The sequence below is a fragment of the Nannobrachium achirus genome (assembly GCF_963921795.1).
Source record: "Nannobrachium achirus genome assembly, chromosome: 1".
NCBI lineage: Eukaryota > Metazoa > Chordata > Actinopteri > Myctophiformes > Myctophidae > Nannobrachium > Nannobrachium achirus.
In genome coordinates, this window is record NC_137810.1 from 25,266,536 (window position 1) to 25,282,028 (window position 15,493).

The 15,493-nt window shown below is 40.2% G+C and overlaps 1 protein-coding gene across 1 annotated transcript; it reads left to right on the plus strand.

Moving 5' to 3' along the window:
• Positions 1-8,986: 8,986 nt before the first annotated feature.
• On the plus strand, positions 8,987-14,104 carry cdkn2c (cyclin-dependent kinase inhibitor 2C (p18, inhibits CDK4); the record flags this gene model as incomplete). Its single annotated transcript, XM_080727801.1, has 3 exons — positions 8,987-9,115; positions 11,988-12,300; positions 14,073-14,104. The coding sequence occupies 3 exons, from the start codon at positions 8,987-8,989 to the stop codon at positions 14,102-14,104; spliced, it is 474 nt and encodes a 157-aa protein (XP_080583927.1).
• Between the last annotated feature and the right edge of the window lie 1,389 nt (positions 14,105-15,493).

Below are 15,493 nucleotides of genomic sequence, written 5' to 3' on the forward strand. Positions count from 1 at the left end.
TGGCCTTGTTAACCAACTAGAATATGTCATCATCAGGTGAAGAGTCGGTATCCTCAGAATTTGGCAGGAAGCCCTGATGTTCTTCCAACAGCTGAGTTGCTGCCTGGAAGTCATCATTTGTCAATTTCAGAGCCGCTAACAACAGGCTAGCTGCTCTAGGCTGGTTACCATTTTTGAATTTCAGAGCTGCCTCACAACCCTCCCTCTGAAAAAACAAATTTGACAACTATGTCAGCTTCTCTTCAGTTGTGTTCGTCCGCTGCCTGGTCCCAGAGTTGAAGAGGATATTGCATGCTGTGTTTCTCTCTCCGTTTGCCTCATGAAGAGCCCTCGATGCATCTCTCCCTGAGAAACCCATTGCTCTCAGATTTGTTATTCCTTCTGCAATAGCTCTATCCTTTTCTCTCTCTTTGTCCCTCTTCTCCTGCTCCTCCTTTCTCCTGGTGGTAATCAGCACAATAGCCCTGAAACATGCAGGTCCTGATAATCTGACGTACGACCGTCATGGGTCATCGTTTACCTGCGTTGGTGGTGGCGGGTGCAGGCGAATCCAAAAGCCTTATACAAACTACACCAACAGTCCAATTTCACAAACAAAGTGCGTTATAAAGTCACAATCCGCATCATGTGCACCAGTGGAACACCAGGAAATGCATGGGAAAACAGAAAAATATCGGATAATTAGGCTTTTTATTAACGAACACAGAGCCGGCCAGTAATTATAAAATGCCGGCCAGGCTTTATAACTTGTTGTGACTTTATAACGCACTTTGTTTGTGAAATTGGACTGTTGGTGTAGTTTGTATAGGGGTTTTGGATTCTCCTGCACCCGCCGCCACCAACGCAGGTAAACAATGACCCATGACGGTCGTACACCAGATTATCATCAACCGTCATGTTTCAGGGCTATCAGCACAACAGCCTGGTCCGTGTCTCCCTGACAGGCTCTGAGAGCAAGTCTGCTCTCTCTATCGCTGAAACCTATAATCATCAGCTGGTTCATCTTATCTTCGTCAACCATGAGGCGGCTGTACGCCGACTCCACCTGCTGTAGTTTCTGTCTGGCTAGTGTGTAATATCAATTATATTTAAAACACCAACTTCAGTGTAACAAGTGTTAAGGTCATTGATTCTGTTTTGGAACATATGACTTTTACATGTGATGAGATGTACTCCGCTGCAGGTCTGTACAAAGGATGATGACCAGAGAAATGATGTCAATAATGTCATACTGTCCAGGACACTGGATAATGAAAAGCCAAAACATTCTACATCCTTGGCTTCTGAACACGACACCATCTCATGATTCATTGTTATGTTTCACGGCCCAATTAATATTCGACAAGTCTATTTCCCTTATATAGTCTACATATATATTTGTGATTTCAATTGAATATACAATGTATGCAGATTCAGATCAGAAACGATTCAAAAGAAACATGTTTATTGTACTGTAACACTGGACAATTATTGTGTATGCTCATTGATTTAATACAATGAAGAGAAAACAGACTTACACTGGTGTGGACTCCTTTTTTGTGTGGGAGTGAATTTAATTTTGGGGAAACTGTCTTATTTACATGGGATATAAAAAAATACCCATCAACGACAAAACACACTCTGAAGGAGGTACAGTCAGATAAACAACACCTCCTCTTTCGCCTTACTGCCCTTGATCGTCAACAGCCGATCTTGCTGTTTTCCGTAACACCGCGTGAAACAGGCCTCGGCCTTCTCAAGGCGGCGCTTCCCGTCTCTCCCGTCCTCCAGACAGGACCATGCCTCCAGAGCACGGTAACACCAGACATTGTCCAACTGCAGCACGGCATAGTTATCTACTTGATTCAGCAGAGCCGAGCAGCACTGGCTAAAACGTTCGTCAGCGTGAAGCAGGTGGCAAAGAGCATCGTCAAACTTTCTCACCTGCATAAGAGCGCAGCCTTTCTCATTATGACCCATGGCTAGGATCAACGCCTTCAGTTCATCGATTTTCAAAGGGTTTCCTCTCTGGTCGACGATCTCCATGAACGGCGTGCGGTGTGGATCATCGGGAAGCTCAGACAGGAGCTGGAATCCTTTACTTGTTCTTTCGAGGTCGTCTTTCAGTTTCTTCTTTGTCTCCTCCTCGGAGACCTGCTGTTTCCTGTCATCTTCACTCACCTTCAACGCCATAATTTTGATGATGACATCAGGGATCTCCATATATGGGCATAAAAGGGATTCTGTTAGTGTGGTCCCCCTGACATCACAATGATGTCAGACAGTCAATCAACAATAAAAGACAAGCGTTACCCAGACAGCTACGGTCAAGATGTTACGGTTCTGATACTAAACTGAAAACATGGCACACGTGCATATATGGGCCATTCTGTCCGTGACAGAATCAGCTGTTGTGATGTCAGTCTCTGCCTACTTTCTATGACATTAGTCTCGTGCTCGTGACATAGGGACATAGAGACCTACACACAAAGCCAGATGTAGGAGCGGTTAGCACCCCTCAAAAGGTTGTCTACAAATTTTAGCCTGTGTAATTCTGTGTAATCAACACTAGAGGGCGATGCAAACCACACTAGAGGGCAAACCGCTGAAACAGGAGCTATTTAATTACTATAGGCGCTAATTACTATAATTAAGCGGCTAACACCTAACAGTGACGTCTCGGAGGTGCCAAATCTAGGGGCAAGATCATCTACGATTCTGTCCCAATCGCAACGTTTGGCCCGGGAACGGAGCCAGGCTAACCCCGACATGTCCCGTAGCATTAAAAAAAACACAATGGGTGAGCTCCAAAAGTGGCGTTGTGCATTTGGCATAATGCCGTTTCCAAAGTGGCATATGCCGTTCCAAAGCGGCATATGCCGTTTCCAAAGAAGCATATATTTTGGAGCTTTGGAAACAGCATATGCCAAATGCCACTTTTGGATCTCGCCCTCCCTCAAAAAACCCTTTTCAATCGTAAAGCCATTTCAATTGTACTGTGTGTGTGTGTGTGTGTGTGTGTGTGTGTGTGTGTGTGTGTGTGTGTGTGTGTGTGTGTGTGTGTGTGTGTGTGTGTGTGTGTGTGTGTGTGTGTGTTGTGTGTGTGTGTGTGTGTGTGTAGCCTATATAGTATCCAGGGATGTGCACTTTGAAAGTATTTACTGACTTTGGGTTTTACACAGTAGCCTATATATGCTCAGTTAAACTTTGGGATTTTGTTAGAGTTAGATAGATACCTTTATTATCCCAAGGGGGAAATTCAGTTGTCCAGTAGAAGCACAGCAGTATACAGTTATTTACAAAGTTACAGAGACGTAAGAAAAGATAGAGTTTAGAGTTAGCTGCGTGTTCCTCTCTCTCAATCTGTACTCTGCCTAGCACTGACAGTTAAACGCGCACACACACACTCCTTTGTTCTCATTCACAGAGACAGAGTTTTGTATATACAGTAGATAGTTCAATATACAAAAGAAACTATCTTCCCACAATTTTAACATGCTAGTTGTCTATGATAATACATCTATTTTTTATCTCCGGTGTAACGCTAATAATCAGAAACGCTAATAAACAGCTTACTTTTAGGCAAAGTGAAAAATATATATAGGATATTATAGGATAGCTAGTATAATAGTGGCCAATACCAAGCTAATTAGGAAAATGGCATTAGTGGCCATTCGAATTTAGAGACCATAGCTATATAGATAGACAGCTCTTCGAACTTGGAACTTAGCAAATCACATCAAGCCGACATCATAGTCGCCTGGGCGGTGGAAGGCTTTACACCGCGGTGTAGTCTTTTCGAGTCTTTTTGAGTCATGAAACTACAACGTTACGTCATTCCTCGCGGTGGAGAGCTTTCCACCGCGAGTCCCGACACATCTCTCTGTTTTTACTATCAGACAGACAGGCTCTACACCCCGTTCACTGATTGGTCGACCTGAACCGGTCTAGACGGGGTAGTTTGCGTCTGAACCAGAGGGAGGCGGGGTAAAGGACTTCACCGTGGGCCCCGTGACTATGATGTCCTGCACTTATTTTCTGACTTGAGGTGGAAAGCTCTCCACCGGTGGATAGCTCTCCACCGTACACTCTGATACGGGCTTAAGGCTGTGTCAGTCTCGGGGTACAGCAATCAGGACACGAGGAAGCTGCAGGGAGAAATTTAGTTTGTGTGGCAGATGGTGTGTAGACACATACAGACAGATGGACAGACATGGGTGAAAACATAATCTCTGGCCTTCTGCCCTCTGACTGGTGGAGATAATGATGTACAGGGCGGCCCAAGGGCGGTCATAGCAGAATGGGTAAAGACAGAAAGTCTGGGAATAAAAAAAATACCCCGGTTTTCCCCTAGTATGCCCATGTGCTGATTCTGTCAAATTATCCCTGACCAAAACCCTACTGCTCCCTGGGCACATAGCCTATATCTCGTAAAAGTTAGGAAGGGTGAGGGCAGAGGACAAACTTCACATATTTGTTTTGATTTGATTTTGGTAAAAGAAATACGATGGAACACAATATAACTTAAACCAAGGGTATACACATCAAGGTGTAATAAAACACTTGTTTGTTGTTTCCAATGTGGTCTTACAACACACAATAAAAAATAAAAGTCTGCAATAAAATAAAATAAATGTATACAGTGACAGTATCAAAAAATACCCTAGGAGTGGGGAGGATTTTGGCTGCTGCCTGCTGAGATAGATAAGCCAAGTTATATGACCTTCCTAGAGACACCAGAGGGCGCTACGCGCGGTTAATTCTAAAAATTACTGGGAAGAGGCAGAGGCAGAACTAGTCCAAAACAGTCCAGTCTAAATTGAGTCCCCAGAAGTTATTTTTTTCGCCACTAAGTCCAGTCCAGTTCAGTCCAGTCCAGTGACTGTCAGTCAGTCAGTGTCTCTCTCTCTCTCTCTCTCTCTCTCTCTCTCTCTCTCTCTCTTTCTCTCTCTCTCTCTCTCTCTCTCTCTCTCTCTCTCTCACACACACACACACACACACACACACACACACACACACACACACACACACACACACACACACACACACACACACACACACACACACACACACACACACACACACACACACACACACACACACTTCAATTCAATTCAATTCAATTCAATTCAAATGAGCTTTATTGGCATGAGAAAACATTCGTTTACATTGCCAAAGCAACAAATAAAATAAAAAACTGTTGAAAATGGGGAACATAGGCTATAGGTCTACAGTTGGAGGGGGCACAGCATTGTGTAAACAGAGATATGTATAAACAGAGATATGTACACAGACGTGCCATCATCACTGTCCACACGAGGCTACTCAGTTGAGTTCTGGTTCTGAATTTCTGCTACAGTTGACATCTTGTGATGCACACATAGTCCCGCCCTTTATTTCGCTGTTGTCCAATCATGATTCCTGATATTTTTTAAACATCAGACCAAACATCAGACCAAACGGCAAAGCTTTTTTAGATCCTGCTCTCAGACAGTGTGGACTGTGGAGTAGCCTAGGATATTCAGTCTATCATTCAAATGAACGATCTCGAATTTTGCTAGTTTGCTACGATGTCGCGGAGGATTATATTTTCGTGGACTGACAGCACATTACAGACATTGAACTGGACCGCGGTCGGTGACACTCAATACTGTAGGTCTGATTATCTGATGCAGAATCAACTCTGTCTGTGCCTCTGTGGTCTACCGTTAACGATCACTTTGAGTCGTAGGCACGTAGACTATATACTGTATATATCCGTATGGTGGGAAAGTAACTAAGTAGACCTATATTAGATTTACGCACTAGGCTACTGTACTACAGTATGTAGGCTACTGTACTACATTTTTAGGGCTATTTGTAGGCCTACTTTCCTCGAGTATTTTCAATACTTTTACTTCTACTACAGGCAGTCTCCACTACATCTCAGAGGCACATATTGTAGCCTACCTTTACTCCACTACAATTATATGATAACTCTATTACTTTGTAGATGATTGCTTTATAAAATATTCATGGACCATTTTAGCCCTAGGCTATTTGAAAATAGCAAATCTGCTATTTTCAAACATTTTAGTAGGCTACTTTTACTTTTGGTTGGCTACTTTAAATAGCTATAATTTGTAGGCCTATTTGATATACTTTTATACTTTTATTCAAGTACATTTTGAATTCCGGACTTTTACTTGTAGTATTTTCTACATTGCGGTATTGATACTTTTAGGCTACTTAAAGTAACAAATGTGAGTAGCCTACTTTTTGCAGCAGCACCACTGCTGTCAGTGTCACCACTCATCGGACTGTCATCAGTCAGTCATGATGTTTATAGCCTATGGGATGTCCCTCATCATCGCTCACACACACACAGACACCACATCCTCCTCCTGTAGCGGAGCATTCTACGAATCTACGTTGTCATCCTTTTGAAAACGAGCGGGAAATTACCGAATTTTCATGGTAGCATATCATTTCAACCCGTTACAGTCATTTTGAAATAAACGAAACCATATTTTAAATCCATATTTAGCCTATTGGATATATGGTCTGTTTTATCCTGTCCTTAAGTATAGCCACCACTACCAGCCACGGATTGATTCGACGGGATAAAAAAGGACATAACGTTGCAAGTCTTATCGAAACGATGTTTAATGTTATGCTTATGCAGGGCAGGCTACGTGGATGAGGATGACCGAGGCCAAGGATGGCTTTTTATAGCCCACCACTGAAAGTGAGTTGTGTGAATTCCATTCCAGCTCTTTTCTCGTGACATGTCAGTGGTGTTGTTAAGTAACTACAAGTAGGCTACTGTATAGCCCACTCAAGTAGCCTACAATTTTGAGGTATAAATGGTATGTTAGGCTACTTGAGTTTTTCCAGTTTCCAATACTTTTACCTCTATTCCACGTCTCCATCTCAGATCCAAATATCCTACTTTTACTCCACTACATTTATTTGAAAACTTTAATTACTAGTTACTTTGCAGATATAAAGTCTAAAATATTATAAAACATAGCTACACAAACTACACGTTAGCCCTATTTTATACCTAGGCTATTTGAAAATAGCCGGTCTACAAGCTCACAACTCAAGCTCAGTGTTGTGAGCTTGTAGATCTGCTATTTTCAAACATTTTGTAGGCCTACTTTTACTTTTGGTATTTTAACACTTTCATTCTTTTACTCAAGTAGGCCTAGATTTTGGACATGGCCTATAAAGTTTCCACATTATTTATGAATTATACACACATATAACAATATAGGGCAGGCTATTATTTATGTGGATTGTGTGGACAATTTTCGCTTTCGGTCAGCAACATTTTGCAGACTGATAGGCTCTGTAGACTACTTTAGTGGCTATTGATTGACAACTCCCTGCCTGGCCTGATATCTATATGACTACCTGCCCCAGCAGGTAGGCCTATAGATAAAACTTCGGGCAGATGGAGCTTGCTTTCCGGTTGCCGTTGCCCCACCAGGGGTTGACCACGTACGGCAGGTGGGTTGCCCGCCACCTGCCCCGGCAGGTAAATACAACTTTCGGGCAGATGGCATTTTGGCCCACCAGCCCCAGGCATAGCCTATATAGACCTATACTCGTCGGAGACTTGACGCAAACATCTAACGAGATATAATCTGTCTAAAGTAAAACACCTAAACGTGGCCAGACACCCCATGTGGAATAATGTAAATAAGAGAGCACTGTCTGTTGACCTATGATGTGGTGTTTTCACTGTTCTAAAAGTGTGAATCCATTTCTTTTTTTTTCTTCAATATTAGCACTTATGTAGCCTAACAAATAAATAATTACACATAGGCCTATAGCTGAAGGTACATAGGCCTACATACAGATCAATCTCAATTAAAAAATATATATTATTTATTAAATTATATTTATTTATTGTAAAAAAAAAAAAAAAAAAGCATTGCAGATGCCATAGCACCCCAAATCATAACTGACTTCGGAAACTTCCAACTGGACTTCAAGCAACTCTGACTTCAGAAGGTTGACATTTCTCTAATATAAATCCTTGTTTTGAGTGGTCTGTGTAATATTGTAATATTTTGAAATATGGACTTTTGATATTCATGAGCTGTATGCCATAAAAAAAAAATCCAAATTTTAACAAAAAAAGTTTGGAATAATTCACCGAATGTGCAATGTATCTAGAATATAATATATTCATATTATGAAGGTTTCAAGACATATATGAACGTTTCAAGAATATTTACCTTTACAAAATATTCTAATTTTCTGAGATTGATCTGAGGCCTAATAGTCATATGCTTGGGGAAATTGAAGTGCATTGTGCATTAGGTCCTTGTACTTCTATATTTTATACCTAAATGAGTATATATATTTAGGCTATATATGCAATCTATGTCAGGTATTGGCGTGCATGTGTGTGTCTTGATTCTTCTTGATATTGACTTGAGTGGTGCCATGAATCATGATGATTGTGTGTGGCTTTGATTGATTGATTGATTGATTGATTGAAGACTTTATTAGAAGTTTGCATAGGAAAAGGTACAGTTTCATGACGGTACAGTTCACTGGTACAAGGTCTACTAAAAGGAGATCCATGAAAAGACTAAGCTTATTTCCACTGGAAACCATTGAAGTATCTCATATAACATTGAATGACAGACAAATAGAACACAGTACTATGCAGTAGATATGTAAAGAAAAACAAAAAAGAAAACAGTAAGTCTAAACAAACAGTATATACAAAGAAGGGGCAGGGGAGGGTAGGGTTGGGCTAGGTTCATTTTTTTCAGTTGCGAACGGCTGCTGCATGTAGTGGTTTTTCAGGGCAATTTTCACATTTGCTCCTGCATGTGCTATTCTGAATTCTGGGAAATGCCTGCCTGCATAAGGCCCTCCCACATGTGGTGGGCTAAGGTTCTTATCTCAAATAGGACCTACACTTCATTGCACTGATAGCTGCATGTGACATTGATACTTATTTGTCTATTTTGTGTAACTTGCTGACATTTTTTTCTGTTCAAGAATGGCTGAACCAGTTGACAAGCTTACCAGCGCATCAGCTCAAGGAAATCTAGCTGAAGTAAAGAGTTTATTGCAAAATGGAGATGCAGATGTTAATGGGTACAATAGACATGGACGGACTGCATTGCAGGTTAGTAAATAATGTATTTTTACTATTACAATTTAGGCATTTAGCAGATGTGTAATGAGTAGTGTTGCAGTGGACCTAACTGATCATTTATTCACATAAAAAGAGGCCTAAATAGTGATTATTAACATTTGATTGTTCATATTTAAGCTTCATCAGCATTATCAATACATAATTAAATGACAAAACTTCAGTTGTAGGAAATTTGTAGTAAGACAATGCAGTCAGATCATATATAACTTTTTCTTTTTTTTTTCTTCATATTATACAGCAAATACATTAATGTCTTTTCAATCGCAAATGCAGATTTGGAATATTTACCCTATCAATTCCAATAGTTACTCTTTTACGTTTTGACAATTTATTTCCAATATAAGCCTTTGATTGCAGCCTAAATACAGTGAGGTTTAATTGCAGGGTTCATAACATGAACAACAACAACAAATACATAATAATAATAAAATAAATGTATTCAACTAAAAACATATAATATAACATAATATTGAATACACATACATTATTAATGTGATGATTTGCCAGGCATTGTGAAGCCTCATTCAAACAAAGAACAAAACGCTTCCTCAATTGGGCCATGTGCTTCAGAATCAGAATAGGCTAAACTTTAAAATCACAGGTGTAAAGAATAGCATATGGGTGAAATTAGTTTTTGTATAAGCTCCATAAGGGAGAAGTTGTATTTATTTATTATATGATATCCCATTCCTCCAGATTATTCATACAATAAAGGGCTCATTGTGCTATGAGTCAGGCTTTCAAAAGATGTCTAACTTCATAATGTTCCCTGAATGAACAAAAAACAACACAGTTTTAGTATATAAAATCAATATATTTTTTTTTAAAGAAAGAAAAAAGTCTAGCCATGTGCTAATGTGCATAATGATAAAATGTGATATAACTGGTGGCACTGTGTCACCATGCTAATGATGCTATAGATGGCTAATGTGCATTTAGTTCTGCACAGCTGCACCCTTCAGTGTCTGTATGAACATAAATGTTCATAAATATAGTTTATGGTTGGTATATACAGAGGGTGAATTCGCTTCTGTATTTATCATGTAAGTCATGTTGTTGTATAGTAGTTGTATTTTGGATCTCCGACACTTTTGAATACAGGCTATACAAATAACTCAATACAACCTTGTTCTGTTGTCAAACTGATGTGTCAATATGTTATTTATTAATTGACAACTCCAAAAGTAGGAGAAATTAGACTAAGCGGCAATTAGGCCTATATATTGTTTTTTAAATATAAGCTGGGTGGCTGATAATGTTTTCGAGGGTCTGTCTATGATTTTTTTAAACGGTTACATTGCAATAATATGCTACTTATTTCTTATAGGCTAGGCTATAAAGGAAAGCAATTCGTGAATTCTTCATGGGGGGGTTAGCATGGTGGACCTTTACTGCTAGGCCTCGCCTACTCTGCCAGGCTGTAACACAACGTTGAGAATTTGGCTTAGGCCTAATAGTTATTTTTTTATTTGCAGTGGTGTAAACTAACTAAATACATTTACTTAAGTACTGAGTGTACAATTTTGAGGTAAAAATCTCGGCGAATTTCTTTCCGGTGACTCTACCTGTTACTTATAGTCAGCACTCAGCAAGCGCTTTGTCTCTCCAAGGCTAGTGCTTGTCGCCTTGCCTGCTAATAGGCCTACTGTAGTAGTAATATAGGTCTATTTCTTCCGTATGGAATGCATATGATTCCCAAACACAACACAAGGGGTCACGTGAATCTAACAGCTTATTTGACAAATGTTAAAATCAATGTCATGTTTTTAGTAAAAAAAAAAAAAAAGATGACTTAAAGGGGAAGACCACCCATTTTCAATATTGAACTATGTCATTAATATAGACTACCTCAGAGGAGTTGTGTGGAAATAGAAAAAAAGTCCCCCCCCCCCCCCCCCCTTCTGTGTTGCCTAGAACTGGAAGATTGATTTTGGGGTTTGTAAAGTAAAACTTGATGACATCACACATTGTACTTTACAATACAAACCCCAAAATCAATCCTCCAGTTCTAGGCAGCACAGAAGGGGGGGAACTTTTTTTCTATTTCCACACAACTCCTCTAAGGTATATTAATGACATAGTTCAATATTGAAAATGGGTGGTCTTCCCCTTTAATAGCAAAAACAGTATGACTTACAATCTTTTTTGCCATGTCCATGGTGTTGTTTATCGGGACATGACCTATTTGCGCAGATATCAATTAATTAATTATTTGGACGCACCTGATTCCAATAGCTCTAATGATGTGATTACTATGGCGTGCATATAGTATAGCCGTGTGTAATGGTCGCCGTTTGACAGGTAACACATAATATTTAAATGACAAAGGGATAATATGCAAACATGGACAGTCTGAGGGTAGGCGAAATGGCTCTTCAACGGCGGTGAATCGACCAGACTGAAAATACTCTCCTCCACGGCGAAATTCCAGGCGAAAGGACCAAATTAATCTGTCATAGGCGAAAGTGCATGGTGACCGCCTACTTCAAGTAGCCTAATTTGAGGTCATCAGTACTTTTGTAGGCTACTTTTAGGCCTACTCAACTAAATCTTGAATTCTGGACTTTCACTTAAGGGCAGGGTCAGTTCACACCATGGTTGCTAGTTGATAAGCGGATTCTGCCAATGCATTTCAATGGGAATAGAGCAGATTTTTGGAGATAGGCCTATACGCAAATGTCAGATTTCTAAAATAAATCCGCTCCATTCCCATTGAAATTCATTGGCAGAATCCGCTTTGCAGCTGGCAAGTGGCAACCATATTGGTGTGAGGATATTTCTACATTGCAGTATTGATACTTAATGAGTAGGCCTACTTTTTTCCGCCAATGCTCATATCCAGGTGGTGAAACAGGGAACCCCGGCCGTAGCCGAAGCCCTGCTGGAATGGGGAGCCAACCCCAACAGCCGTGACCCATGCTGCAATCTCACCATAACACACGACGCTGCTCGCGATGGCTGGACCGACCTGGTGCGTGTGCTCATTGACCATGGGGCCGATGTGAACCTCGTGGACGCGCACGGTAACCTTCCCCTGCACCTGGCCGCCAGAGAGGGACACGATGAGGTGGTGCAGCTGCTGCTCGGACGCACTACGAACCCAGCTTTACAGAACACTCAAGGCCACACGCCTTATGACCTGGCCCTCGCCTATGGTAGAATTAACACTGCCAATTACATCGCAACCTACACTGGTTTATAGAGTGAGTGAGTGAGTGAGTGAGTGAGTGAGTGAGTGAGTAGGCCACGTTAGAGGCTTTTGGTATGTTTACTTAATTACTTAGGCCTACTTGCTTATCCAACATTACGCCGGCTGGCGCATATATGCAGCAACAAAGTTTCTGTTTCTGTTTTTTGTTATGTTTAATAGGCATATTAAACCAGGTCTCTAATGTGTGCGCTCCCTTAATGCAGTTGATAACAAAAATAAAGAAGAGCTTTCAAATTGTGCTTGTTTACTTTACTGCAAGATGCAGTCAAGAGTCAAGATGCATCATTCAAAAATGACACATAAAAGTTTGGCTTCAGTTTGTGACATTCATCAAACCCCCTCATAATCAGATCCATTTTGTGGCTTAGACATTGTGTGTGGTCTTAGGTCTAGTGGTCTAAATGTACACTGGTCAAACATGGGATAAAATGCCTGTTATGCTAATGAATTTAGGCAACGGACAATAATGAACAATATTAATAATGACAAACGAGATCAAACGATTCTATATTTTAATGCCACAGGCCTAAATGCACATTATTAAATGTTAAGTGTTATACCACGGTTCAAATAATTGTGTGAATCATCAGTGCATGTATATAAGCAGATAGCTTATGTACAGCAGATAGTTATTGGATAAAGAATACAATACAGTTAGCCTATATGTGACCGGTGTGTATGCTACTGCTGCTGTTAGGCTGTTATGTTGTGCACTTATTGTCTTTTTGTGTGCTGTTTTTTATTATTATGTACCTAATACAAAATGTCCCAATACCCCCATCCTTCATGGCCCACAGGTTACTAGAATATAAATAAATACATAAATAAGTGTAATAATAATAATAATAATAACAACAACAACACATAAGTAAATAATGAATAAATGGTACACAATTGCTGAGAAAAAAGGAAGAAAATGATAAGGGAGAAGTGGAGAACAGAAACTTTCATCATCAAAATATTAGGCAAGAGGGCCCATCAGGGGAATACCATTTTATAGCCTACTTGTGAAACTGAACCAAAAGAAATTCACATCTGGTCACTCCCACATCATGTGCATATGTCCCCAGTTTGTTATAGTGTGCAAATGGGTTGTACAGAGCTGGATTTGGAAGCGTTTCCTTGAAGTGAAATAAAATCTTGATAGTTAGGAGCTTGAACTGAGCATTGTCAGGCAGTGACTCACAGCTAATGCAACAGCAGGAAATACTGGCTGCTGCCATATTTCCGTTCTAGTTGATGTGGAATCAGAGAGTGCTGGGGTGTTTACTAGCCAACAGTTGAATGCTTATTTATGAACGGCCTAATTTTTGTATCTACTAGGCCTATTCGTTTTGTTTAATCCAACTTCAAGTTCAATGAGTAGATGTAGGCCTATATGCCTAGTCACATCTTTAGTCACCACCATGGTGAGGTCACATGCATGTTTTTACCTTCTCTCTTTAAAATTGGCCGACTCGAAAACAAAAGCGAAACTCTAATTTGCATAGTGTTCGCAACCTTAAGCTCACGGACGGCCCTATTAGCCATCCTGCCACCGGCTCTGGTAGCCATATACCGTAGGTCTACTGTTTCTGTATATGGTCTACCTCTTAATTATTGGCATATAGGATGATGAATGCATATTGTTGAAATCTAGTCTGCTGCAATAGCCTAACTGCTGCTGCTGCTGCAAGAAAAGGTGACCCTAACCTTACCCCGTGAACTCTCTTTCAGTGACCTCAATCAACCTATTGGCGGCTCAATGAACTGTTGTCAGGTATCCGTTGCCACTTGCCAGCTCCCCATCATGCATGCATACATCGATGACAACTTGACAAGTGAAAGTGAAACGGAAAAAGTGATGTCTTGTCAACTCCAGATTTGGCCATCCAAGTTTTAATTGAAACTTAACTGATTCGACTAAAATGCCTATGTAAATTAAAAGGATATGCTAGTTAATGTTAGCCTATTCACAGTTTTTTTAATGCCTTGCAAATAGGCCTAATGCATTTTTTTTCTAACTTACTAATTCAAGACTTATGCATGCTTTTGGGGAGGGAAAACAAATCTTATCTGACCTGCCCTGTCTTCCGCAATTTTGGTCACCACACACACACACACACACACACACACACACACACACACACACACACACACACACACACACACACTACTGTTGAAGGCTATATATGCAGTGTCTTTTTTTAAGATAGCCTATTGTCATATTGATTCAGTTATTCGTTTTATTGATTCTTTAAAAAATAAAAATAAATTCCTCTATAGCCTATCACTCGATACCCGCGCTCTGACTACTCTCTGACAACTCTGCCTATATAACTTAGGACATTTAGCTTAAAACACTGTCTATACTGTAGGGGCCTACCTATACGGCCATGAACGAAGAGTGATTAAGTAGGCTGTTGGAACCTATATTGGGCACATATAGCCTATTAGATTTGTTTTTAATAGGACTATTTGTTTCGTTTACTCAAGTACAATGAGTATAGGTAGGCCTATATAATAGCCTAGTCACAGCAACAGTCACCTAGACATCTATTAATATAGTCACCACTTGATCACATGTTGTTAGGCTACTTCCTCCCTTTAAAAAGGAAGCGAACACGATTCATTATATTGCGACCACTGTTATCAAAATGTGAACGTGGATGAAGCTACATTTCTTTTGCATAGGCCTACGGGACTGGTAGGCTATTTTAACCGTGAACCATTATGTCCAGGAAATGTTAAGATATTACATTTAGGCCGACGTTTATTAATTACCACTTTTTTTTTTTATATAGAAAGTGTATTGACTTTATATCAACGGGTGACATGGGACACCCGTTAATTTACCTGGCGTTTCTTTCTTTCTTCTTCTTATTTTCTTGTTTCTGCAGCTAAAAGTGTTTTTTTTTTTTTGCATTTGTAAAGTATAGCGCCTTTGTGTTGTTTAGTCTTGAGGCTGTGTCTGTGACTGTGTGATTAAAATGCTGGATTCCGGTTCATGATTTGTGGCACTTTCTTTTTGCAAAACTGACCCCTCCCACAAATATGAAAAATCATCTCACTTGACTCCAGTCTGACTCCTGAGAGCCTATTTGTGAGTTTTGGACAGAAATGGAATAGTGGCAAAAAGGGTGTTTTGAAGAAAACAG